Here is a 27,195-nt window from a genome sequence, read left to right as displayed (position 1 = left end):
GCCCAGGAGCCCAAGCCGGGCTAGCTTCAGGCTAATTGGTGCTTGCTCCGGGATGGAAACGCTAGCCAGGAGTAGTCACCAGGGATTGCAGTTAGCTAGTTGCGAAGATCCAGATGAAAAGGTTTAGAGTTTGCGGTGGGAATCCGGGGATATGGAGAGAAAAATAGGTCCGTTATGCTCTGGTTTGAGTCACATTGTACGAACTGCTACGCCATCTTGGAAACAATTTACAGCTCAGATTTTCTCCCCATCATAATCAAGGGGGTAAATAACAGTGGTTTCCTTGAACAGAAGAGAATTTGAGCTTTGCAAAAATGGCAGAAGTATTACTCTACTCATAATATTTAACTATTAAAACTATTAAAAACTATGAACTGTTTTTGCCACAGGAAAAAAGCAACTGCAGCTCGTATTTACGGACCACAACGAAAAAGCGGCAATATAGATGAATAAATAACAGCGCACATGGGAAACAGAGCTTCTAATGTGATTAAAGCAAAGATAGCCTACATGAAAGTAAGAGAGTAAACATGGTCTCTAGTTGAGGTATCTTGGCTTTGCATCAGTTCAAAAGATTGACAAGTGACGGAAGTAACCGCCAGGGATCTGTATGGGAGAGCTGGGAAGATCAGCTCAATCAGACCGCACAACTGATAGATGCAATCTGCTCATTGTCAGAATTGACATGAAATATACTTCATGCATTCTTATGATTGGACAAAACAAATGAAAAGGAGCTTCATGTAAAATTAATGGCCATTAGTCTGACGTGGAATTCACATCTCGTCACATTTTCGTTGACTAAAATGAAAAGTAATTTGCAATACTTTGTTTTTTCCGGGGCATCTCGTCTCTTCATCATTATAGTTTTAATAAGGAAACATAGGTGGTTGACGTATTTTTCGTCCTAAAAAAGTGTTGATGTAATTAACACTGGCACAAATCAGGAGGAAGGAGAGATTAATGGGACATAACACGTATTTCTTATTGGGGTGCACGGCAAGGCACTGGAGTGACGAACCACCGTTGCTGCCTCCGCCTGGCCGGCTCCCCTCTTTCCCCTGTGATTCTCTGCCGCTGACCCTATTACGTGGGCTGAATCACTGGCTTACTAGTGCTCTTTCATGCTGTTCCTAGGAGGGGTGCATCACGTCGTACCAAGCTTTTTTTGTTACACTCGACTTGATCTTCCTGTCCGGTTATGTTCTCCCTCGGGCTCGTGCGGTCAAGAAGATATTCGTGGGCTATACTCAGCCTTGTCTCAGGGTAGTAAGTTGGTGGTCTGTTGATATCCCTCTAGTGGTGTGGGGGCTGTACTTTGGTAAAGTTGGTGGGGTTATATCCTGCCTGGTTGGCCCTGTCCGGGGTATAGTCGGACGGGGCCACAGTGTCCCCTCACCCCTCCTGTCTCAGCCCCCAGTATCTATGCTGCAATAGTCTATGTGCTGGGGGGGCTAGGGTCAGTCTGTCCTATCTGGTGAAACTCTACTGTCTTATCTGTTGTCCTGTGTGAACTTAAGTATGCACCCTCTCTCTATGCTGATCCAGTTTCTGCTGTTTTGCCTGTGGCTATGGAACCCTGACCTGTTCACCAGATGTGCTAACGTGCTACCTTGTCGTGCTGTTGCTCCAGTTTCAACTGTTCTGCCTGCGGCTATGGAACCCTGACCTGGCGTGCTACCTTGTCCCGGAACTGCTGTTTTCGACCCTCTCTCTCTCTTTCTCCCTCCTTATCTCACCCTACTGCACCTGCAGTTTCGACCACTGAATGCTCGGCTATGAAAAGCCAACTGATGCCATTAATGTCATTGCTAGTTTGACCACCAGAGGGCATCTTTGAGAAGCATTTTATAGCCTTCAATAGTGGCTGTACTAGAGAATTTAAAACCTTTTTTTGTAAGAACATACTATATGGGACTGATTTTAGGAAATGTTTCTTAATTCATTTGATTAATATTATGGTGTTTCTATTCCAAGAAAAACCTCTGTGTTTCCGAAAGGATGATATGGTGCTGTACAAAGTGACGGTCAGGAGTAGGCTACAGTGCTAAAGAATCCCCGTGTCGTGCGGGTACGCGGGAGACCGGGGTTCAATTCCCCGACAGGGAGGAAGTAGGCTGTCCTTCTAAATAAGAATTTGTTCTTAACTGATTCCATATATGTTATTTCATAGTTGGGATGTATTCACTATTATTCTACAATGTAGAAATAAAGTAAAAACCTGGAATGAGTAGGTGTGTCCAAACTTTTGACTGGTACCTGCTTAATTAATTTGCTTAATATTATGGTGCTTATATTCAAGGAAAACTAAAAACCCTCTGGGTTTCCGTTAGGATGGAACGGAAAATATGGCGCTGTACAACGTGACGGTCGGGAGTAGGCTACACAGTACTGGGCTATTTAGCTAAAGAATCCCTGTGTCGTGCGCGGGCTTGTGGGAGGTCAGGGTTCAATACCACGATGGGGAGGAAGGAGTAGGCTGTCCTTGTAAATAAGAATTTGTTTATAACCGACTTGCCTAGTTAAATAAAGGTTACACTAAGAGCATAACATTTCTACACCATAATTGTTGTCTAACCAAATAACACCTACACCACTTTTAATAGCACATTACTCAACACTAGACCTACACTATATCGAAAAATATGACGTGACTCTCCGCCAATAATTACACATACATTGGAGGATTCTAATAATGGGCTACTATAATACTGTACACGGTGTCCAGGTCAGGATAACCAAAACATGTCTTTATTAAAGACTATCAGAAAGAATGTTGGTACTTAATGGAATGATGAGATATATGTTCTTCCTCTCTGTTTTTGTTTCATTATTTCACTGCCACTGTGTTTAACTGTGTTCGATCTTGTCTAGCCATCTTGTCTCAAGAGGACCACAATGGAAATAAGTCCCAGACTCTATTGTGTGTTATTCTCAATGATTTTATTCATGTGCATGTATGGCTTTTTCAAGTTTTATGTGTGCTTGTTTTTTTAAATGGTCGAATTAATAAACTAAACTATTTATTTTGATCCAAAGCCATGAATGAGTGAGTCAATTAGCTTTATGTAGGTGCCGGCCATCAACTTGATAATATATAATGATATTTTGGAGGTTATTTCGAAAGTGAGCAATTGTAATCTGAATAAAGGCCAAAATAATATTTGTAAAGGCCAAAACATTTATTTCTATATTTAGAGGGAGAGAAACGCTGGGCCAATTGTGCACCGCCCTATGGGACTCCCAATCACGGTCGTATGTGATACATAATAATAATGTCACTTAACTTGGAACGTAACTTAGAAATACATTTGACGATAGAATTCTTCCCCTACCCTCCATCTAGGCAAGTCTATTGTCCAGTTACCTGCTAGAATAGCGGGAACGTTTCCCTAGTCAGCGCCATTATTAATGCATTGCCCCTTAAAGTGTTGCCCTGTGCTACCCAGTATGGCGGGGTGGGGGTCCACCCACCCTCCCTCCTCCTCCTCTGTTCCCCATGGGTAGTCTGTCTTCTGTGCGCGGCTCTGCAGCCCATCCCGTGCCCCCTGCCCTCGTGCCTTGAACCTCGTGCATTTTCAGTGGATACAGCTGGAGAACTGCAAGGCAATCCCAATGTGTGCCCTCGGGAGCCATGACAGATATATATTGTCCTGCCAATAACAGGGTTAATAATATATATGTGAGAATATCCAAGGGGCTTTTATATCATTCTAAATTAACAATCAATTTGTTTTAAAAAAATGATATTTTGGAGATTATTTCATTTTCAAATAACGTAAAATGAGCGAGAAAAAGGCCATTCTTGGGATGAGGCATTGCTACTAATTTGTAAATAAAGCCAGTTTGTTATTTAGAATTATTTATTTCTGTTTTTAGAGGGAGAGAAACGAAAAACCTACAGTCATCTCATCGGTCTCCCAGTCGAGGCCGGCATAGGTATTGAACCAGCATCTGTAGCAAGACAGCTTGCACTGCCTTAGACCGTAGTGCAACAACAGTTTTAGTAAGTAAAACTGAAGTCGTGCACAATTATCAGTTTCTATTTAGGTTTATGTCGCCCATTCATTGTCAGAGACACAGAAGGACCCAAAAGCATAATTAGTGCTCTAACTCCCCCTTGCGCTGGTCTGGAGCAATGAAGTGGTGACGCAGGGTACCGTCCTAAACCACAAATTACCTCTAAGTACCGCAGCATGATCACAAAACTTTTAGTTGAGCAACCACTGTATGTGCCAACCGGTAGAGCTGGATCTGAAAAAATGCTTTTGTGTAGTAACAGTATACTCACTCTAAATGTTAAAATCACATATTAGATTATGTATATATCTGCTTGTATGGGCGCTATTGTTAGAGCTGTACTGCTCTCTGCCATTTTAACTCTGCCATTAATCATATTAATATCAATACTTCACATCTCATTTCAACTTCCATGAAATGTGATCACTGTACTAGTTTGGGTTCCCCCTTACTAATTCTAAATGACTAACTTGCAACATGAAAGCTAAACCCATTGACCAAATATCTTGATGGATTACATGACAGTAATAGAGGCCTTCAATATGGGATCAAAACGCACTTATAATATCAAGCAATTTCTGAGGGGGCATTTCTTTCTGACTCCAGAAAATGGCTTACAATCTATTCTAGAGTGTTGGTCCACAATATAATTCAGAGAATTCCAAAGCATTACTTGGGTGTATTTTTGTACAACACATTGGCTTTACCTAGTCAGCACTAGCTTTGTAGTCAGCACACATTAAGTTGTGTAGAGTTACAAAATTCCAGTATGTTTCCCCAAATTCCCAGAAATCCTGCTTGGAGCATTCTGCATTTGCTGCTTATTCTCTTCTGATTCCAGGAATCTTCCAACCAGGATTTTTGGAAAACCTGGGAATTTTGAGAAAGTTAACAGAATTTTGCAACCCTAGTTGTGTGGATTAGTGAAGCTCTCTCACCTTCTCGTAGTGTGTCTCCATACAGAGGAAGATCGTGTAAGCTGTGAGGCAGGCCAGACAGCCCTCCAGATACGACGAGCCTCCCAGCTTCTCTGCCTCAGCATACAGGTTGTTCAGCGTCCTCACCGTCTCCTCAAACTGCTGCTTGTCAATCTGAAACACGGGACCAATCAAGTTGTGTCTCAAATAGCACCCCATTTCCAATATAGTGTGCTACTTATTAACAGGGCTCATAAGGCTCTGGTCAAAAGTTGTGTACTTTATAGAGGGAATAGGGGAGCCATTTGGAAAGCAACCCAAGTAAAATCAAAAACTGTTTGAGGATGATACACATGGAGAGATCTAAAGAAAGGCAATCAAGATAGAAAAATACATCACATAGTTACTATTTTAGATGATCAAATGGAGTGTTAGATATCTAACAAATGGAAAGTTAATTATACATTCTTTTCATCCTTTTCATCCTCGGTATAAATGATGAGTGGTTTGATTCGAATCGTGTTTTTAGTCAGAGAATGCTGCATCTCTCTCCACTTTTGGCAAAATAATTAGGAAGGCTTGGCCGTGTGCTCACCGCATGTTTTCACTTTATACCGCAGCAGGAGACACCAAAACCTCTAGTGAGGAATCTGACTGTCTCTCCTTATCTACTGGCAGAGACTAGCTAGTAAAAAAAAAAACATTCCCAGTGTTTCCATCAATCTGGTGATGTTAGCTCTAGTGTTGCCGATATGAGAGATGCAATGTGGCTCTGACAGAGTTGAAGCCATTACACTCCATAATTCCGGACAGAGTGGAACTAAGGGCTGGCTAACACTAACATTCACTCATCACGTCAGGTCAGGCCTGCTCCACTGAGGAGAGGCCAAGGGCCGTTGGACCACTGGAAGTAGTGAAGGGTGTTTTGACTGAGCGTTGGCGTGAGTCTCCACTCTGGTCTCCTCAGCAGGCCTAATGGAGTGAGACTGCATCCCAAATGGCACCTTATATAGGAGTACTACTTTTGACCAGGGCCCATCGAGCTCTAGTCAAAAGTAGTGCACTTTATAGGGAATAGGGTACCATTTGGGACACACCCTGAGAGAGCGGACTGCAGACCAGACCAGATGAAGGGAGCAGCCAGGCATTCTGTGCCTCTGAACAGCCTCCAAGTTATGCTCCCATGTGCCCAAGGAATGTAACAACAAGCTCCAACAGATCAGTGGTCTTAGGCATGTTTGGTGCCCGCCGTGAGGAGTCTTTGTTATCCCTCTAATTTCCCCATCTGAAGGCTGGGATTCAAACCACATTTCTCCTTCGTCTGAGCATTTTTCCATTACGTTAGATGCTGTGATTTTAAAAGTGTAGATGTGCACTTTAGGAAGTATGTGCTATGGTAGTAGTATTAGACGATAGATTAATCGTGCCATGTCACCCACCATCTCAGATTGTTCTGAAATGGTTTCTGTAGTTAAAATAATATTGCAGGAATGTTTCTAAATAAGCTAATTGGCCATTTCAATTGATAGTATTCATATAATATTCAATAAATAGAATAGTACCCAACATTCGATTCGGAACAAACCTCTTAACAATGATTAAGATTCGAGGAATCCAAATAAATCATAAAAAGCCATGGCCCACCCAAAACCCACACCAAACCCACCCCAATAGCCAGTATAATTTCTCTATGTTTGACAAGTAGTATGAAGCTGTGGCTTGGAGTATTGTTTATTGAGACTATGTAATATATTCTCAGTAAATTTGTTGATGTCACCCCCTGTTTAAAGAAATTAGCAATTGAAGTAGCCATTGAAATTTGCCATTGCATTTTTCCTCAAAGATTAGTGTGAAAGTACCAGGCTTTGCCCACAAGATATTGCTGTTCCTGCTACTGCCACACACTTTTATCCTTTTTGTTGGTCTCTTGTGTTTATCAAATGGATCACAACATTTTCTTTGCAAATTTGGGTTGAAAGCTTTTGCTCATGATGAAAATATATTATGTGGTCATCCTCACAAGTCAAGTCAGTCTTCCATGAAAGCAATTTAGTTTGTCCTTCTCTTAGCAACCTAATGCTTTAATCCAGCTCTCATTGAATAGTTCAACAAGTGGCAGCTCTCTGAAAGGGCTTTCCATATGGTGCAATTCTCATATAAGGCCAAATATTTCCTGGAGAAATGCGCAGGTACTAAATATTGTGACTACCCTAATACAAAAATACAATTAGAAACCATTTCATGGTAGTCTTGTGTTTTTTTTTTATACATGTTTTGTGACATTTAACATTAGACCCAACCCAATACCATTACAACACTATACAGTGTGTGTTTGTGACTTTTACAATTGAAGACCCTGCAAAACCATTCGAACTGCTGTAGTCGAATGGTTTGCTTGCTCACCAGGAATGGTCTAACTCAGGGAAGCGCAACTTTGATAGAGGGGACACAAATGATTGGAACTTGTCATGAAGGTCTGCAGTTTTACAGCTAATTTCCTACAATTCAACATTTTGGCCATATTGTTGAGATTTTTTTTGTTGCAGTTTATTAATATGATATGAGTGAGATAGTCAATTGTTGTTTCAAAGGGGAATAAACCACACATTGAGGGGCCATTTCCTGGACACAGATTTAGCCTAAGAGAAGAATAAAGTAAATTATTTTCATTGTGGACTGGCTTGAATTGTGAGGATAACCACACAATTTATTTCCATCATGAACAGAAACTATTGGTTTTCTACCCAAAGTTACAAAGAAAATTGTGATTAATTTAATAAAAGACAGCAGAAAAATATAACAAAAGTATAAACACAACATGCAACAATTTCAAAAGATTTTCCTGAGTTATGGCTCATATAAAGGAAATCAGTCAATTGAAATAAATTAATTAGGCCCTAATGTTGTGGACTTTACACGACTGGGGATACAGATATGCATCTGCTGGTCACAGATACCTATTGGTGGGAACTGGAACATGCTATCGTACATGTTGATCCAGAGCATCTCAAACATGCTCAATTGGTGACATGTCTGGTGAGTATGCAGGCCATGGAAGAACTGGGACATTTTCAGCTTCCAGGAATTGTGTACGACATGGGTCCGGCGGCAGATGAATTGGACAATAACGGGCCTCAGGATCACATCACCGTATCTCTGTGCATTCAAATTGCCATCGATAAAATGCAATTGTGTTTGTTGTCCGTAGCTTATGCCATAACATAACCCCACCATGGGGCACTCTGTTGACATCAGCAAACCGCTCTTCCACACAAGACATTACACTCTGTCTGCCATCTGCTCGGTACAGTTGAAACCAAGATTAATCCGTAAAGAGCAAACCTCTCCAGCGTGCCAGAGGCCATTGGAGGTGAGCATTTGCCCACTGAAGTCGGTTATGGTGCCGAACTGCAGTCAGGTAAAGACCCTGGTGAGGATGAGGAGCAAGCAGATGAGCTTCGCTGAGATGGTTTCTGACAGTTGTGCAGAAGTTCTTCGGTTGTGCAAACCCACAGTTTCATTAGCTGTCCTGGTGTTTGGTCTCAGAAGATCGCACAGGTGAAGAAGCTGGATGTGGAGGTCCTGGGCTAGCGTGGTTACAGTTGGTCTGAGGATGTGAGGCCAGTTGGATGTACTGCCAAATTCTCTAAAACAACACTTATAGCGGCTTATGGTAGAGAAATTAACATTAAATTCTCTGGCAACAGCTCTGGTGAACATTCCTGCAGTCAGCATGCCAATTGCACACTCCCTCAAAACTTGTCCCCAGCACAAGGTGCATGTTGTTTAATCAGCTTTTTGATATTCCACACCTGTCAGGTGGCTGGATTATCTTGGCAAAGGAGAAATGCTCACTAACATAGAGGTTTTTATATTTCACCTTTATTTAACCAGGTAGGCAAGTTGAGAACAAGTTCTCATTTACAATTGCTACCTGGCCAAAGCAGTTTGACACATACAACAACACAGAGTTACACATGGAGTAAAACAAACACACAGTCAATAATACAGTAGAAAAATAAGTATATATACAATGTGAGCAAATGAGGTGAGATAAGGGAGGAAAAGGCCAAAAAAAAAGGCCATGGTGGCAAAGTAAATACACTATAGCAAGTAAAACACTGGAATGGTAGATTTGCAGTGGAAGAATGTGCAAGGTAGAGATAGAAAAATGGGGTGCAAAGGAGCCAAATAAATAAATACAGTAGGGGGAGAGGTAGTTGTTTGGGCTAAATTATAGATGGGCTATGTACAGGTGCAGTAATCTGTGAGCTGCTCTGACAGCTGGTGCTTAAAGCTAGTGAGGGAGATAAGTGTTTCCAGTTTCAGAGATTTTTGTAGTTCGTTCCAGTCATTGGCAGCAGAGAACTGGAAGGAGAAAAGGAATAATTGGTTTTGGGGGTGACAAGAGAGATATAACTGCTGGAGCGCGGGCTACAGGTGGGTGCTGCTATGGTGACCAGCGAGCTGAGATAAGGGGGGACTTTACCTAGCAGGGTCTTGTAGATGACCTGGAGCCAGTGGGTTTGGCGACGAGTATGAAGCGAGGGCCAGCCAAAGAGAGCGTACAGGTCGCAGTGGTGGGTAGTATATGGGGCTTTGGTGACAAAACGAATGGCACTGTGATAGACTGCATCGGATTTATTGAGTAGGGTATTGGAGGCTATTTTGTAAATGACATCGCCGAAGTCGATGATCGGTAGGATGGTCAGTTTTACAAGGGTATGTTTGCAGCATGAGTGAAGGATGCTTTGTTGCGAAATAGGAAGCCAATTCTAAATTTAATTTAGGATTGGAGATGTTTGATGTGAGTCTGGAAGGAGAGTTTACAGTCTAACCAGACACCTAGGTATTTGTAGTTGTCCACATATTCTAAGTCAGAACCATCTAGAGTAGTGATGCTGGATGGGCGGGAAGCGATCGGTTGAAGAGCATGCATTTAGTTGGGACTTGTATTTAAGAGCAATTAGAGGCCACGGAAGGAGAGTTGTATGGCATTGAAGCTCGCCTGGAGGGTTGTTAACTTGTTATGGCTGCAATCCCACTAACGGGATAAGTGTCATCAACAACCGCTGAATAGCATAGCGCTACATTCAATAAATATTACTACAAATATTTATATTCATGAAATCCACCTGTCGTGTCAGATTTTGAAATGATGCTTTAAATCGAAAGCAATCCAAGCGGTTGTGTAAATTTATCGATCGCACGACAAAAAACATTAAGTACACTTAGCATCAGGAAGCTTGGTCACGAAAATCAGAAAAGCAATCAAATTAATCGTTTACCTTTGATGATCTTCAGATGTTTTCACTCACGAGACTGTTGCACAACAAATGTTCCTTTTGTTCTATAAAGATTATTTTTATATCCAAAATACCTCTGTTTGTTTGTCGCGTTATGTTCAGAAATCCACAGGAAAGAGAGGTCACAACAACACGGACGAAAATTCCAAATCGTTTCCATAATGTCCACAGAAACATATCAAAGTTTCTCTTATAATCAATCCTCAGGTTGGTTTTAAAATAGATAATCGATAATATATCAACCGCAAATGTCTTTCACAGTAGGAGAGGGAAAAGCAATACCTATCCAAACTCTGTTGCGCGAGCAAAACTCATGTGACCACTTGACGCGATGTTATCGTTCTGGCTCATTTTTCAAAATAAAAGCCTGAAACTATGCTGAAGACTGTTGACACCTTGAGGAAGTGATAGGAAAAGGAATCTGGTTCATATCCCTTTAAATCCAGCAAAGGGAGGCTATGGAACATGGAGTTTTCAAAATAGAAGCCACTTCCTGTTTTGATTTTCCTCAGGGTTTCGCCTGCAATATCAGTTCTGTTATACTCACAGACAACATTTTGACAGTTTTGGAAACGTTAGAGTGTTTTCTATCCAATACAAATAAAAATATACATATATTAGCAACTGAGACTGAGGAGCTGGCCGTTTACAATGGGCACCTTTTCATCCAAGCTACTCAATACTGCCCCTGCAGCCATAAAAAGTTAACACAGTGTCCAAAGAAGGGCCAGAAGTATACAGAATGGTGTTGTCTGCGTAGAGGTGGATCAGAGACTCACCAGCAGCAAGAGCGACATCATTGATGTGTACAGAGAAGAGAGTCGGTCCAAGAATTGAACCCTATGGCACCCCCATAGAGACTGTCAGAGGCCTGGACAACAGGCCCTCCGATTTGACACACTGAACTCTATTTAGAGAAGTAGTTGGTAAACCAGGCGAGGCAATCATTTGAGAAACCAAGACTATCTTGTCTGCCGATGAGGATGTGGTGATTGACAGAGTCAAAAGCATTGGCCAGGTCAATGAATACGGCTGCACAGTATTGTTTCTTATCGATGGCAGTTAAGATATCGTTTAGGACCTTGAGCGTGGCTGAGGTGCACCCATGACCAGCTCTGAAACCAGATTGCATAGCGGAGAAGGTATGGTGGGACTCGAAATGGTCGGTAATCTGTTTGTTGACTTGGCTTTTAGAAAGGCAGGGTAGGATATATATAGGTCTGTAGCAGTTTGGGTCAAGAGTGTCCCCCCTTTGAAGAGGGGGATGACCGCAGCTGCTTTCCAATCTTTGGGAATCTCAGACGACACGAAAGAGAGGTTGAACAGGCTAGTAATAGGGGTGGCAACAATTTCAGCAGATCATTTTAGAAAGAAAAGGTCCAGATTGTCTAGCCCGGCTGATTTGTAGGGGTCCAGATTTTGCAGCTCTTTCAGAACATCAGCTGACTGGATTTGGGAGAAGGAGAAATGGGGAAGGCTTGGGCGAGTTGCTGTGGGGGGGTGCAGTGCTGTTGACCGGGGTAGAGGTAGCCAGTTGGAAAGCATGGCCAGCCGTAGAAAAATGCTTCTTGAAATTCTCAATTATAGTGGATTTATCGGTGGGAACAGTGTTTCCTATCTTCAGTGCAGTGGGCAGCTGGGAGGAGGTGTTCTTATTCTCCATGGACTTTACAGTGTCCCAGAACTTTTTTGAGTTTGTGTTGCAGGAAGCAAATTTCTGCTTGAAAAAGCTAACTGCCTGTGTATATTGGATTCTAGCTTCCCTGAAAAGTTGCATATCACGGGGGCTATTCAATGCTAATGCAGAAAGCCATAGGATGTTTTTGTGGTGGTTAGAGGTAAACAAACTTGTGCACAAAATTAGATAAATAAGCTTTTTGGAACATGGAACATTTCTGGGATCTTTTATTTCAGCTCATGAAACATGGGACCAATGCTTAACATGATGCGTTTATATTTTTGATCAGTGTAGATAAAATTGTGTAGCAATAGCAGGAACAGCGGCATCTAGAGGGGGCAAAACTGGTACTGGTACTTTCACACTTATTTATGGGGGGAATGAAAGCTACTTCAAATTCACTGAGAATACATTACATATTATAAATAAACAATCCTCCAAGCCGCAGCTTCATACTACTTGTCAAACATAATGTAATGATATTGTATACATATATATTTTCTAAATGTAACCTTTGTTTAACTAGGCAAGTCAGTTAAGAAGAAATTCTTATTTACAATGACGGCCTACACCAGCCAAAGCCCTATGGGACTCCCAATCACGGCCGGTTGTGATACAGCCTGGATTCAAACCAGGGTGTCTGTAGTGACGCCTATAGCACTGAGATGCAGTGGCTTAGACCACTGCGCCACTCGGGAGCCCATCATTTAATATTATGTGAATCCTATAAGTTCAAATGACCAGTTTGGGTGCAATCAATTAGCTTAATGTAATCAGAGATCAAACTATATTTCAACAAAATAACTACAGAAACGATTTCAGAAGATTCTGAGATGGTGGGTGTCAAAATCCTCTTTCTTGTGCTTTTTGTGATGGAATGACCCAGATATCATCTTAAACAACTTATTTAGCCTACTTTGCATCAAGCGATCTACTGTAGATCTGTGAATTCGAAGAAGGAAAAAAAAAGGTAAAGGTCAACATGTGCAAATTGGAAGTGGAGGAAATTTGACAGCATCATCAATTTATTTCACTGTCCCTGGCAGGTCTGGCTAGCTATCTGCCAAATACAATGAACAATTTTCCAGACATTTTCTTCTACCTAAACTTAAGATAGAAAAAGAACATGTAATAATGTATAATAACAACAACTAAATAACCTTAAATAGAGGTGAAAATCATCAACACAATGTGCTGCCCCATGATCTATTCCAGCTAAAGAGCAACATGAATCCAAAGTTGAATAAAATTAAGTATTTTATTAAATTGATGAACGAGGTATTTTGTCACTCCTGAGATTTGAAAAAGAAAGAAAATAAAATCTTGACAAGGTGAAATAAATATGACTGTATAAAAAAGAACAAGCTCACTTAAAATGTTTGGCAGTACATTGCCTATGATATACTATGCTAGCAAGGGGATGGGAGAAATGTTGGAAAGGTTTTTTATGATGAGGCACTGTAGCTGTGGATGGACTTCCTGAGGAGTAGCACGATGTATTTCTTCAGCAGTGGTATGTGTAGTGCATCCTACAGGAAAACAAGTGTGCCAAAGAGAGACCACCCAATCAAGAGGGAAGTGCCATTAAACCCAAAAGCTGTGTTGTAAAGCTACTCTTTTCATGTGACACATGAATGTCAACCCCCCCATTTTGCTAGCAGCACATTTTTTATGTGGGCATGGAACAGGTGGAGGCAGTTTTCCTCATGGACCTGCTTCATTCCATTCCCTGGATCATTACCAAACACTGTTTTTTAAACCAGTCACTGCTTTCAAGCATAACAGGATAAAGGGTAAATACTAGATCAGTGAAAGTGTATTGGAGTCATCAGCTGCACTTGAAGTTTTCTGCTCCTAGCCTTCTGCTAACCCCACACGGCTCTAACTGAGAGGAGATGAGAGATTCTGAAAGAATTCAGACCCCTTGACTTTTTCCACATTTTCAGCATTATTCTAAAATGGATTACATCATTTTTCCCCCTCATCAATCTACCCACGACACGCAATAACGACAAAGCGAAAACAGGTTTTTAAACATTTTAACAAATGTATTAAAAATAAGAAAGCATTCAGACCCTTTGCAATGAGATTAGAAATTGAGCTCAGGTGCATCCTGTTTCCATTGATGATCCTTGAGATGTTTCTACAACTTGATTGGAGTCCACTTGTGATAAATTCAATTAATTGGACATAACTTGGAAAGGCACACACCTGTCTATTTACAGTGCATGTCAGAGCAAAAACCAAGCCATAAAGTCAAAGGAATTTTGTCAAGGCACAGATCTGGGGAAGGGTACCAACAAAATTCTGCAGCATTGAAGATCCCCAAGAATACAGTGGCCTCCCTCATTCTAAAATGGAAGACGTTTGGAACCACCGGGACTCTCCTAGAGTTGTCCGCCCGGCACCACTGAGCAATCAGGAGAGAAGGGTCTTTGTCAGGGAGGTGAACAAGAACCCAATGGTCACTCTGATAGAGCTTCAGAGTTCCTCTGTGGAGATGGGAGAACCTTCCAGAAGGACAACCATCTCTGCAGCACTCCCCAAATAGGCCTTTATGGTAGAGTGACCAGACGGAAGAGACTCCTCAGTAAGGCACATGATAGCCAGCTTGGAGCTTGCCAAAAAGCACCTAAAGGAATCCCAGACCTTGAGAAACAAGATTCTCTGGTCTGATGAAAACAATATTGAACTCCTTGGCGTGAATGCCAAGTGTCACTTCTGGAAGAAACCTGGCACCATCCCTACAGTGAAGCATGGTGGTGGCAGCATCATGCTGTGGATATGTTTTTCAGCGGCAGGGATTGGGAGACTAGTCAGAATTGAGGTAAAGATGAACAGAGCAAAGTACAGCGAGATCCTTAAAGAAAACCTGCTCCAGAGCGCTCAGGACCTCAGACTAGGGGGAAGGTTCACCTTCCAACAGGACAACGACCCTAAGCACACAGCCAAGACAACGCAGGAGTGGCTTTGGGACAAGTCCTTGAGTGGCCGAGCCAAAGCCCGGACATGAACCGGATCGAACATCTCTGGAGAGACCTAAAATATCTTTACAGTGACTCTCCCCATCCAACCTGACAGAGCCTTGAGAGGATCTGCAGAGGCGAATGGGAGAAACTCCCCAAATACAGGTGTGCTAAGCTTGTAGCGTCATACCAGAGAAGACTCAAGGCTGTAATTGCTGCTGACAATACTTATGTAAATGTGATAGCAGTTTTTTATTTTTAATACATTTGCTTTGTCATTATGGGGTATTGTGTGTAGATTGATGAGAAAAAAATAACAATTTATTCAATTTTAGAATAAGGCTGTAATGTAACAAAATGTGGAAAAAGTCAAGAGGTCTGAATACCTTCCAAATGCACAGTATATCTGCAGAAGCTGGACACGGGAAAGAATCATGTTATACTTCCAGGGCTCTACGCTGACCGTTTTTACAAGGTGCACTGGTGCTCCTAAATAGCAAGATCAGCACAGCAAATTAGATCAGCACAACAAATTATTTTGGTGCATATGCGAGTAAAATTGTCACACTGTAGAGCCCTGATGTCGGTCTGATCTATCAAATAGATCTCGCGAGAAGGCTTTGCAGATAAGGGAGAGTGCTGATTTAGGATCAGGTCCTGCCTATCCATGCAATCTTATTCATTGTTATCTAAAAAAGGACAAACAGATCCTAAATCTGCACTCCTACTCTGAGACACTATGCATATATGTTCAGACCACAGTGTTATCAGAGTGCTTTAGCGTACCCTGGTCTCCAGTTCAGAAGGGAACTTGGTCTGGAACTGGCAGACAGTGCCATTGGTGTAGTCTCTCTGGATGAACACTTTGGCAGCGATAGCCGCCTGCTGCCTCATATCCTGCAAGCTGTGAGTCTGGAAGGAAGGAGAGGGAAAATGGGCTTTAGGCTAGTTGAAGAGCTCAGTGAGGATTTAACAAAAAATTGATTAATGTTTAGGCCTAGATCGCATACATAGATGACATAGCCAAGATGTGCACACCAGACAATTTGAATTTCTACAACAAAAAATATATAATTTAGCCTATTAGTCAAATCTATTCAACATCTGTTGGCATGAAGTAGCTAGAACAAACTACCATATCATCAAGCATAATTCATTTGTTTAACCGAGAGCCCTATTCTGTCACTTTTACCCCTACATACATGTACATATTACCTCAATTACCTTGTACCCCTGCATATTGACTTGGTACCAGTACTCCTTGTATATAGCCTCATTACTGTTATTTTATTGTGTTACTATTTACCTTTCCCCTCCCCCTTACTTTTTAACTCATGTGACAAATACAATTTGATTGATTTGTAAATAATATAAAATGGCTGCCATTTTACTGAAAAACAGATTGCAGTTTCTTGTTGCAAAGATTACAATGCAGTAGGGAGTGGACTCCATGGCTGCCCTGCAGCTTGTTTTATATTAGACAGGAACACTGATAGATAATGAATGCTGACAAATGGAGGACTGTTGAAAACAAAATGTGTAAACTATTAATCACAAATTAGACTTGGCAATGCTTAAACACCAGTATGAGGAAACAAATGACATGGAACACCACCCTATTATCTGATCCAACAAGAAGGCAACGAATTAGGACGGCTAACGTTAATCATTCATAACTTTAACATGTTTCATAATGGAAACCACAACCAGACTGGGAGACCATCAACCTAAATGACCCCCAGCGGAGTGGGAGGGATGGCTTGCATTCCAACTGGCACCCTATTCCCTTTATAGTGCCTGCTTTTGACCAGAGCCCAATGGACCATGATAAAAAGTAGTGCACTACATAGGGAATGGGGTGCCATTTGGGACAAAGACTCTGAATAATGGTTAGCCTACAGTGTGCTGTGCTAAAAGTATATACTTTGTGAGGTCCTTCATAAACCACACTGTAGCTTCAGTAGTCTCAGACTACTGTAGCATAAAGGCATTGCTATGTAAAAAATAAAAATAAAATTTTAAAAAACTTGACCACTAACATGTGAAGTTCATAGGAACACATCAGATTGTGTCAAATGAAAGCTAAAAGTCTATATTTTTTTTTGATATATAGGCATATAAATATTTCTCAAGCATTTTCCATCCTAAATATTAGAAATGGCAACTGCTTTGATTTCTGTTCAAACAGATGAAAAATAGGGCTTAAAAAAATGGCTAGCAGAAAAGGGGCTTTAAAAGGTATTAGCAATACATCAAGACACAATAGTGTGTTGAAGTAAAGACCATGCCAACATTTTTATTTTGTTTTGCAGAAAAAAAGTGCCTTCTGTAAGTTCAAGAAATATTGCCTAATGTCTTGTCATTCTGTTACCAAAAACCCACATATCTATCTTGAAGATATTTTCTAATCTCTCCCTCATGACAAGGGAGGATAATGAAAGTTCACAGAAGTACTAAGTAAAGGTAGCCTACCAATTAGTAATAGGGTTTTTACTGATAATAAATCATAAACCAGATTGTTAAGTGGTTGAAACACATCATTCTGTTACCAAATCGCTAACAGAATGACCCTCACCCCCCAAAAAGATGCAACAGAATGACTGCAACTGAATCAGCAACAATGGGAATTCATAGTAGTGACAATCCACCGTTGGGTCACCTGCTACTGTCCTCCCTTCCACTTGTATACTGTCATGTTCAGCTCATAACTGTTTGCTTTCTCTTTCAATCAAGATGTGGTTAAAGCAGGAGTATAAAAACAGTCTGAACAACCCCTCCCTCTCTCTCACCCAGTCTCTCTTCTCTTCAGTTAATGTCACCTCTCTATGAGTCCCCGCTCTTTCCATTTACTGTAACAGCCCTCTCACCCACTGAGCACCGACTGAAGCCGGATGTCCACGGACGTTGAAAGGTTGTTGAAATTTGGCCAATCCAAATCTGAACCAACCATAAACATCTGTTTCACACCTTTGGACAGCACAGTTCAGTAGAGAAAAGTTGAGTAGAGGTCAGTACAATACAGTACTAGCGTTGACACAATATCAGAATTTTGACTTCGATACCGATACCATATTTAGTATCACGATACTCAATACCAAAATTTAGTATCGTAAAAAAATAAGGCGTATTAGCTAAATTCACAGAATGGCACTTGATCCAGATGGATCTTTTGAGTTCAATATAACTACGTTAGACATTTTTTATTTATGAATGTATGCATTAATGAATCAATTGTACAAATCATACAATCAATTTGACTTAGGCTTTTTAGCAACCTAACTACATATCATAATGGTAATAATTAATTTAAAGGTAAATCTCTAGTCTATTGATAAACTGGGTAAATCAAAATGTAGCCTAGGTCTATTCACAATACAGGTGAATGCATATTTAATAGGAGTGTGTGCATGCAAAAAAGCCATTCATTTTCCTATAGGCTTTGACCAACAAACCATAGCACAGTTATTGCCTACAAAAAGACGTCATTACTATTTCTCTGTTTGAGGATTGAGCAAAGAGGATCTTGACTGGGAGAGACATGAGGTGGGAAGAAGTTTATGGTGACGATCAGCTTTGAAATCAGCAATATTTTGTGTTAACAAAGTTCTTGAGTATTGAATTGATGTTAGCTTCAGCTGTAAGCCAGCAAGGAAAGTTACTGGTGGCTTCCAGCTTTGTAGGCTATCTTCTTGCATTGTAAAGTGGTCTAGCCTGTGATGAACATTGTCTTGTGAACAGTTATAACATTTCTATATGCTGTTTTGCATTATTCAAGTGTGATGCAGCCCAGACTCCCAGTGAGTGAAGTGGTTCCTCAGGACAGGCTAGAGCTAGCAATAGGTAAGCGGAGCAAGCACGGTGGTCTCGCGCTACAAGGCGACATCGGCTGCGCTGATAGACAGACTTGATCCTATTTCAATCAGTAGATGACGTGAGACACATTTGATAGAAGTACCGAACTGTTTTTTAGGTTCTAGTATCGAAAAAGTACAGAAGTTTCGGTATACCGTGCAACACTATGCTGTACAGAGTAGAATAAAGTATAATTTATTGTATTGTACTCTACTGCATTTTACTGTACTGAACTATACTCTGCTGCGATGTCCAAACTTGTGAAATACTGATGTCTATTATTGGTACAGATTTGGTCCAGTCCCATCAAATTTGGTCTTGTTTAGGGGCAGTGCTCATTAGAATAATAGCCATTGTGTGGAATAACAACCAAACATTCAAAGGAGGATATTACATTATTCTACCTATTCAGGATATATCACTATGAAGAGAATGACATTCATAATTATGCATATCTCTATAGTACAGATCAAGGACCCATGATGTTACCATCATTCTGTTACCAGGTGTTGGTTGATCCACTTCATTTACTGTAGTTCCATTAAACAAAATAGAGGTTTCAAACTCAAGGTGTCATATAATAGCTGACACCCCATTCTTTCTGCAGACATCTTTCAATCTTAATTCTGAGTATTAATTAAGTAATTAATTTGAAGTATTAATAAATTAACCGTTTTTGGAATATGTGATCACAAAAAAACTGAGGGAGTTATTTACAGTCATTTAGTTACAAAACTTGATATCTGCATTGTTCTTAGAATGTGTTTTTGTGAAATTGTCAGTGGAACTTGTTAAAAGTAGTCCTTGTGCATATGGTTGTATGGTTTAACTTTGTAATCAATGGTTTTGTTTGGCATACTTTTAAAGTAAAAAAACTGAGTATGAGTGACAATTTGTTAACGTGGAATTGCCCTACACTCACTACAACTTTGTTTTGTACTGATGAAATGTCCTCAAAATTACATAAACTTCATATGATGTGTGAGCGCCCTGCAGTTAAATGCTGCTAGGACAAAGTTACATAATAAATGTTAAGGAGCATGAATGTAAATATTTAATGCTTTGCATCTACAATATTACTTAACGCTGACAGCTTCCTCAATCTCTCAGTCAATCAGAGGTGATTACTGCTGTCAGGCAGCACTGCCGCAAAAAAAAAATGTTGGCTCACTCTCTCCCAATTCGCCAGTGGATACAGTAACTATTAGAAGTCATAACAGAATTAACGACAACGATAATGAATGGAGTAAGTCAAGGAACAATTGAGGCCTAGACAAATACACTTACTGTGTAAAGAATAATCTCAGATAAAGCCCAACGCATATATACATACATACACACATACATACGTGTGTGTATATAAGTATTTAGTCAGCCACCAATTGTGGAAGTTCTCCCACTTAAAAAGATGAGAGGCCTGTAATTTTCATCATAGGTACACTTCAACTACGACGGACAAAATTAGAAAAAAAAAATCCAGAAAATCACATTGAAGGATTTTTTATGAATTTATTTGCAAATTATGGTGGAAAATGGGTATTTGGTCAATAACAAAAGTTTATCTCAATACTTTGTTATATACCCTTTGTTGGCAATGACAGAGGTCAAAAGTTTTCTGTAAGTCTTCACAAGGTTTTCACACACTGTTGCTGGTATTTTGGCCCATTCCTCCATGCAGATCTCCTCTAGAGCAGTGATGTTTTGGGGCTGTTGCTGGGTAACACGGACTTTCAACTCCCTCCAAAGATTTTCTATGGGGTTGAGATCTGGAGACAGGCTAGGCCACTCCAGGACCTTGAAATGCTTCTTACGAAGCCACTCCTTCGTTGCCCGGGCGGTGTGTTTGGGATCATTGTCATGCTGAAAGACCCAGCCACGTTTCATCTTCAATGCCCTTGCTGATTGAAGGAGGTTTTCACTCAAAATCTCACGATACATGGCCCCATTCATTCTTTCCTTTACACGGATCAGTCGTTCTGGTCCCTTTGCAGAAAACAGCCCCAAAGCATGATGTTTCCACCCCCATGCTTCACAGTAGGTATGGTGTTCTTTGGATGGAACTCAGCATCCTTTGTCCTCCAAACACGACGAGTTGAGTTTTTACCAAAAAGTTATATTTTGGTTTCATCTGACCATCTCCCAATCTTCTTCTGGATCATCCAAATGCTCTCTAGCAAACTTCAGACGGGCCTGGACATGTACTGGATTAAGCAGGTGGACACGTCTGGCACTGCACAATTTGAGTCCCTGATGGCGTAGTGTGTTACTGATGGTAGGCTTTGTTACTTTGGTCCCAACTCTCTGCAGGTCATTCACTAGGTCCCCCCGTGTGGTTCTGGGATTTTTGCTCACCGTTCTTGTGATCATTTTGACCCCACGGGGTGAGATCTTACGTGGAGCCCCAGATCGAGGGAGATTATAAGTGGTTGTGTATGTCTTACATTTCCTAATAATTGCTCCCACAGTTGATTTCTTCAAACCAAGCTGCTTACCTATTGCAGATTCAGTCTTCCCAGCCTGGTGCAGGTCTACAATTTTGTTTCTGGTGTCCTTTGACAGCTCTTTGGTCTTGGCCATAGTGGAGTTTGGAGTGTGACTGTTTGAGGTTGTGGACAGGTGTATTTTATACTGATAACAAGTTCAAACAGGTGCCATTAATACAGGTAACGAGTGGAGGACAGCCTCTTAAAGAAGCCACCCAAACTAAGTATTTGGTCACCTGTAACTTACAGGTCTGTGAGAGCCAGAAATCTTGCTTGTTTGTAGGTGACCAAATACTTAGTTTCCACCATAATTTGCAAATAAATTCATTAAAAATCCTACAATGTGATTGTCTGGATTATTTCTCTCTCATTTTGTCAGTCATAGTTGAAGTGTACCTATGATGAAAATTACAGGCCTCTCTAATCTTTTTAAGTGGGAGAACTTGCACAATTGGTGGCTGACTAAATACTTTTTTGCCCCACTGTATATATCAAAGACTGCTGGTCAAAAGTTTTAGAACACCTACTCATTCAAGGGTTTTTCTTTATTTTTACTATTTTCTACATTGTAGAATAATAGTGAAGACGTCAAACCTATGAAATAACATATATGGACTCATGTAGTAGTCTTTACACACCAAGTTCATTATCACAAATCCTATGTGATCAATATGATAATTTCTCTGTATTTTTTTTACTTTTCTTTTTCTTTTGAGTGGCAGCCCACAGGAGCATGTTATATGAACTGAATATATGAATTGGTATGAATGTTGTACCTGTCACACTCCAACAAAAAATGACAAAACTAATTTTAATAATAATATAATAATAATAATAATAATATAATATAATTATAATATAATATAATATTTTACGGCTATTAGATGCATAATCCATCATTACGCCAAGCTGTTTTAACAGTGGTCTCTGGCTGCTTCCCAGACAACACTAAAAGATATCATCAACTCCAATCTGACATGTTTATCTAGCTAGGTTATCGGGATTTATCTAAGCAATGATGTTCTAATTGGTGGGAGAGTATAGGAGCTATAGCCATTTCAGGGTTATTTTTGTCTGAAGGAAAAATCTATTCACATAACATGCCAGAGAAGAGTAAAAGAATGTATGCACTCACTACTGCAAGTCGCTCTGGATAAGATTCTCTGCTAAATGACTAAAATGTAAATAGTTACACCTATTGGCTAATAGTCCCATGTCATCTCTCTCTCTCTCTCTCTCTCTCTCTCTCTCTCTCTCTCTCTCTCTCTCTCTCTCTCTCTCTCTCTCTCTCTCTCTCTCTCTCTCTCTCTCTCTCTCTCTCTCTCTCTCTCTCTCTCTCTCTCTCTCTCTCTCTCTCTCTCTCTCTCTCTCTCTCTCTCTCTCTCTCTCTCTCTCTCTCTCTCAGCACCAATAGCTTGGATGGGGGTTTTTTTTTCAACATTGCATTCTGAAAACAGTCTCACTCTCATTAAATACTTACCTAATTAGCTAGCATAGCTATCTGAATAGTGTTATTGTGAAGTACAGACAGATAAGGGACATTTAATAACTCCTTCTTAGAGTTTGATAGCTAAGCTAAAGTAAGTGAACAAATCCACAATTACATTTCTACTCTCATATGCTGACTTGTCTACCCTACAACCATCTACACAAGGTGGGCCAAATAATAAGTTAATTATTTGGTATTTTTGTTACATTATCTGACAAGCGAGTACTTAGATATGGTCATTTTCACATTTTCATAGAATGTTTCAGAATAACGTATAGTAAGGCATTTGTGAACATTCTATAGCAATACACAGTGGGAAAGCGGCAGTGCATTTGGACAATTAATAGACACTGCAGTAAATAAAACCTAATAAAAAACATCCGTCTTGTCAGGGGTTGAAGTCTATGCAGACCGGTGAGCCATACCCAATCAAAGCTAAAGTAGGTTTATATGCAAGTATACCATTTGCCACACGGCCCTGCCATCATTCACATTGAACTGGACTGTGTGTTTACAGGCAGTAGCAATAGTGTGACTTTAAATAACTAGAACTCATTCGTCAAAAGCCACAAAATACACCTGAATGGACTTCTGCAAATATGTATATACCACGAGAGTCCTCTTGGATTTGGGAACTTCACAGTCCTATTGATCAAACAACCGTGAACAAGTAGGCTCTCTACCCCTCAGTTGCCTACGCACATCAACAACAAGATCAACAACTAATTCTAGCCAGAGCAAAATGAGCTAAAAATCGAACAAGGGAACATTAGATAAACCCTTTCAAACTTTTCCAGCTAGTTGGCCGTCAAAATTGCAATGATGAACGACGGGGAATTAGTAGCCTGCTCATCCTTCTGCAGCTTGCCTGCCAATGCATGCTTGTCCCAACCCACGTTTTCACAACTGAATAGGAACTTGCCTGCCTGTCCGCTCATTTGATCAATGACAAATACATTTGATTTACAACTAAGAGATATGCTAACTGTGGATAGCAGTTGTTCAAGTTCAGCATAGCTAGCTAGCAAAGCAATTAAATTCACACTTCTTGCTAGCTAACCAAACGACACCTGCATCTCTAGCTGTAGCCACCAAAAAACGACGATGGGAAAGGGTCAGTCACTCACCCACTCCTCCAATGACATGACATCCTCCCAGCTGATAGCTAGCTAACGTGTTTCTAACTTGCTAAATAAATAACTAGCCACATAAGTAGACACGCTACCTCAGAGGTGTCAAACTCAATCAGCACACTGGCCATATATAGCCTACTTGTTGTTTTTTAAACATGCAACCTAAACTGGCCATTGTTTTAGTAGAAAAAATATGTCCATTTATAATGTCCACTTATGTACATAGGAAGCTGTATATAGCATTTTAACATATTAAAACAAAATAGGTCAATATTTGTCCAGCCTTCGCTTGCTGCTTTGCTTGCAATGTGCATAATATGCTGCGATCCTAATCAAAAAGGATTTAATAACTTTAAATAAAAAAATAAAAAAAACGAGCTATAGGTTATTGTAACACTTAAAACATGTTCACCTGTGCGGTTGAATGCATATTTGCTGTATTGTGCACTCAAAATGTATTGTAGTTAAATAGCCAGCCTAGGCTACTGCTCAAATGTTGCTGTAATAGGTCTACACGTTTCTCCTTTACAGGTGATTTGTAGCAGGTTGTGTGTCGCTTAAGGGTCCTATTCGGCCGGTTGGCCTTGTGTTTGACACATGTGCTAGACTATTAGCCACGTTATGACTGACTTGTGATCATTGCTCTTGCTAGTTTGTTGGTTTGACGTTCCTAGCCTTAGTGACAGTGGACCGTTTTTGTTCAAAATATTGAGTAACATTTTTATTGAAACAGTGCATCCCGAATGGGTGTAGGCAGCAAACAATGTAACAGGCCAGCTGTGATGTAAAACCTGATAGCAATCTTTTTTGGACTACGAAGAAATGAATTGGTGAATTATGTGAATCATCCATTGAATTGCATCCATCTATTCTACTATTCCGCCAACAATGCCTTACTGTACGTCATGGAATTTTGTCAAATATAACCTATTTTTGAAACATCTTATACAACTGGGTTGTACAAAGTAGTTAAACGCTGTCTGTTCCACTGTAAAGAAGCACTAGCAATGTCATTATCTAGCTAACGTTAACTCAGAAGCAAAACGACGTTTCTCAATCTGCTTCACAAATTCGTTAGAAAAATAACACCAAAAACGAGTTGGCTAATATAATTTAATACAATTACAATGCTAAGTTTAATCATATCAAAGACAAACAACCCACCATTCTTTAGCTGTATAATGTTAGCTATTATCATTTCGATAGGCTTGCTAGCTAACGTTAACTACTAACTTAGCCGAGTTAGCTAACAAGCTAGTTAACAGTTAGTCAGGGGTAAAGACGATATCCATTTGAATTAGCAAATGTGTAACTATTATACTATTCAGATGACGAAAGTGTATTGTTACAGACTGCTGGGGGGTATTTATGATTAAAACTGATCACAAAATCCCTTACCTCAGCCATGTTAACAGCTCTCTGTTTACCTTCCGCTAGCTCTAAACTGAGTACAGCAACTAATGTGTCCGGATACAAGTTGTCCAATTCACGAGGTTCCGTAGCAGCAAACTGCAATGCACTCTGTAGGAATAACGAACAAAAAATATATAATTTGCTATCACACTTATAGATAGAGTTTATGAATCTTAGATATACAGTGCCCATTATTGGATAAATGAAACAGATGTTGAGTTAATTTTCTACTTTTCCAACTAGCTCTGGTCCATGGCATCGCGAACTACGCCCTACACCAGAGCTACTCTCAAACCAACGATGTATATAGGCCTAAACCCTGATCTTGATGCTCATTCTTGGCCATTGAGAGGGTTTGAAGCCATCGGTCGCCCATATTGGCACTGCCCAGTAGACGTCTGTAAAACAAAGAATGTTAAAAAACGAATGTAGACAGTAAAAAAACGCTGTGCTATTTGTCTGTATACCCAAATAGCGATGTCTCTCAACTCTAATCTAATAGACACAATCTAATTCGAGAGATTAGGAGCATGGGGTTTTTAGTCTATGATGAGAAAATTGAGGACTCATTCTAGTCATTAGCACATTTTTTTTTATCTGATAGGCATGAAGAATTTTCATGGTGGATTAGTGTTACAGCTTTTTGTGCCAATACAACCATGTGAAGGTGTGAAAAATACTGCCTTAACATTACCTACCCCCACCATTACACATTTTATTGCACCCTTTACCAGGCTGTGAATTTCTTTCTAGGCCTATCTTTAAAAAAAATATCTATGTTCACTATCCATCACTAAAATTAACACAAAAGCCCATGTCCAGGTAAATAGTAATTCTAGAAGTGACTTTTACTGAGCAATCCAGCTGCAGTTAACCCATATAATTCCCAAATCCCTGCCCTGCAATGGTCAGCCTGTGTGTGAAAAGGATGAATAGTGTTTCCATTAGACCCCCACTTCAGCATGAGCGGACTGAGCAGCAGTAAAACCCTGGTAGTGTGCTATTAACCAGCATGCGTTGTAAATGAAGGGCACAAATGGTGCTCATTAGTGGGCTCTCCTCCTCTCTCAGACTCTGGCCATCACAGAGGGTAGAGAGCTAGGGCTTTAAAGGCCTGCTGCCTGCCCCATTGCCAGACAAACAAACCCTGCAGAGGAGCAATAGAGGGATTTTTACATTTATACAGATCCACTCTAATTACCCCTGGACTGAAAGCCACTCTATTTCTGTCCCAAATTCCACCCTTTCCCTTTATAGTGCACTACTTTTGACCAGAGCCCTATGGGCTAAATCCCAGCCCTTGTGATGCATGGGAGGGATGGCTGTGAAAACACATTCCTCCCTGGCGAGTCACACAGATCAGCCAAGTGAACACCATATTATCCTGGGCTGTGAAAAGCTCTGAACTTGGCCAAAACTTTTACTTACTGTAGCCTAGTGCTAATACCCTTTACCACTGTGTATCATCAGCCATAATCAAGAGTTCTGGACTATTCTTGGGATCCTAGTGATCCCAAGTGATTATTCTGATATTATATTAATTTCTAATACTTATAGCCACTGGTTTAGCAATAATTAAGGTAGTAATGTGTTAAAATAGTATTAAGAGTTGTTGGGCCTGTACCTAGTAAGATGTTTGAAAGCTGATGAAAGTTAATTATAGGACATTTGTTCCTGATTTTTGTCATTGCATGGGAAAGCAAATGATACAAAAGTAATAACTCCTTGTTTTGTCTGTGTTCTGTCTGAGCTATAGGTTATGCCTCTTTGATCAGCTGAGTGTATGTAACTGGAAATGAGATGCAGTTCCTTTCAGGAGCCAAGGATGGCAGTAACTGCCATGTAAATATGTCACGGTTCATCAGGGAGAAATGCCCTCAAGCGGGACAGTAATTGCAACGGTTAGGTTACACAATTATAGTATACCCATAATATACT

General features: G+C 40.4%; 1 protein-coding gene across 3 annotated transcripts in view; it reads right to left on the bottom strand.

Annotated features, from left to right (window-relative positions):
* LOC139411095 (golgin subfamily A member 7-like) overlaps window positions 1-25,304 on the bottom strand; it is a 36,665-nt gene extending 11,361 nt beyond the window's left edge. Inside the window, exons 1-3 of one of the 3 annotated variants that reach the window (XR_011634563.1) lie at window positions 25,243-25,302; window positions 15,674-15,799; window positions 4,959-5,111 (exon numbers count right to left, since the gene is read on the bottom strand). Coding sequence is in view for 1 of the 3 variants with exons in the window: in XM_071156942.1 (XP_071013043.1) it covers window positions 4,959-5,111; window positions 15,674-15,799; window positions 25,243-25,251 (288 nt within the window). In the remaining 2 variants the exon portion in view is untranslated. Of the gene's footprint in view, window positions 1-4,958; window positions 5,112-15,673; window positions 15,800-25,242 lie in introns of all 3 variants that reach the window. The other 2 variants (XR_011634562.1, XM_071156942.1) reach the window with 2 other exon arrangements.
* Window positions 25,305-27,195: the final 1,891 nt, after the last annotated feature.

This window comes from Oncorhynchus clarkii, chromosome 6 (assembly GCF_045791955.1).
Source record: "Oncorhynchus clarkii lewisi isolate Uvic-CL-2024 chromosome 6, UVic_Ocla_1.0, whole genome shotgun sequence".
NCBI lineage: Eukaryota > Metazoa > Chordata > Actinopteri > Salmoniformes > Salmonidae > Oncorhynchus > Oncorhynchus clarkii.
The sequence above is the reverse complement of the archived record's forward strand: the minus strand, read 5'-3'. Positions and strand labels throughout refer to the sequence as shown.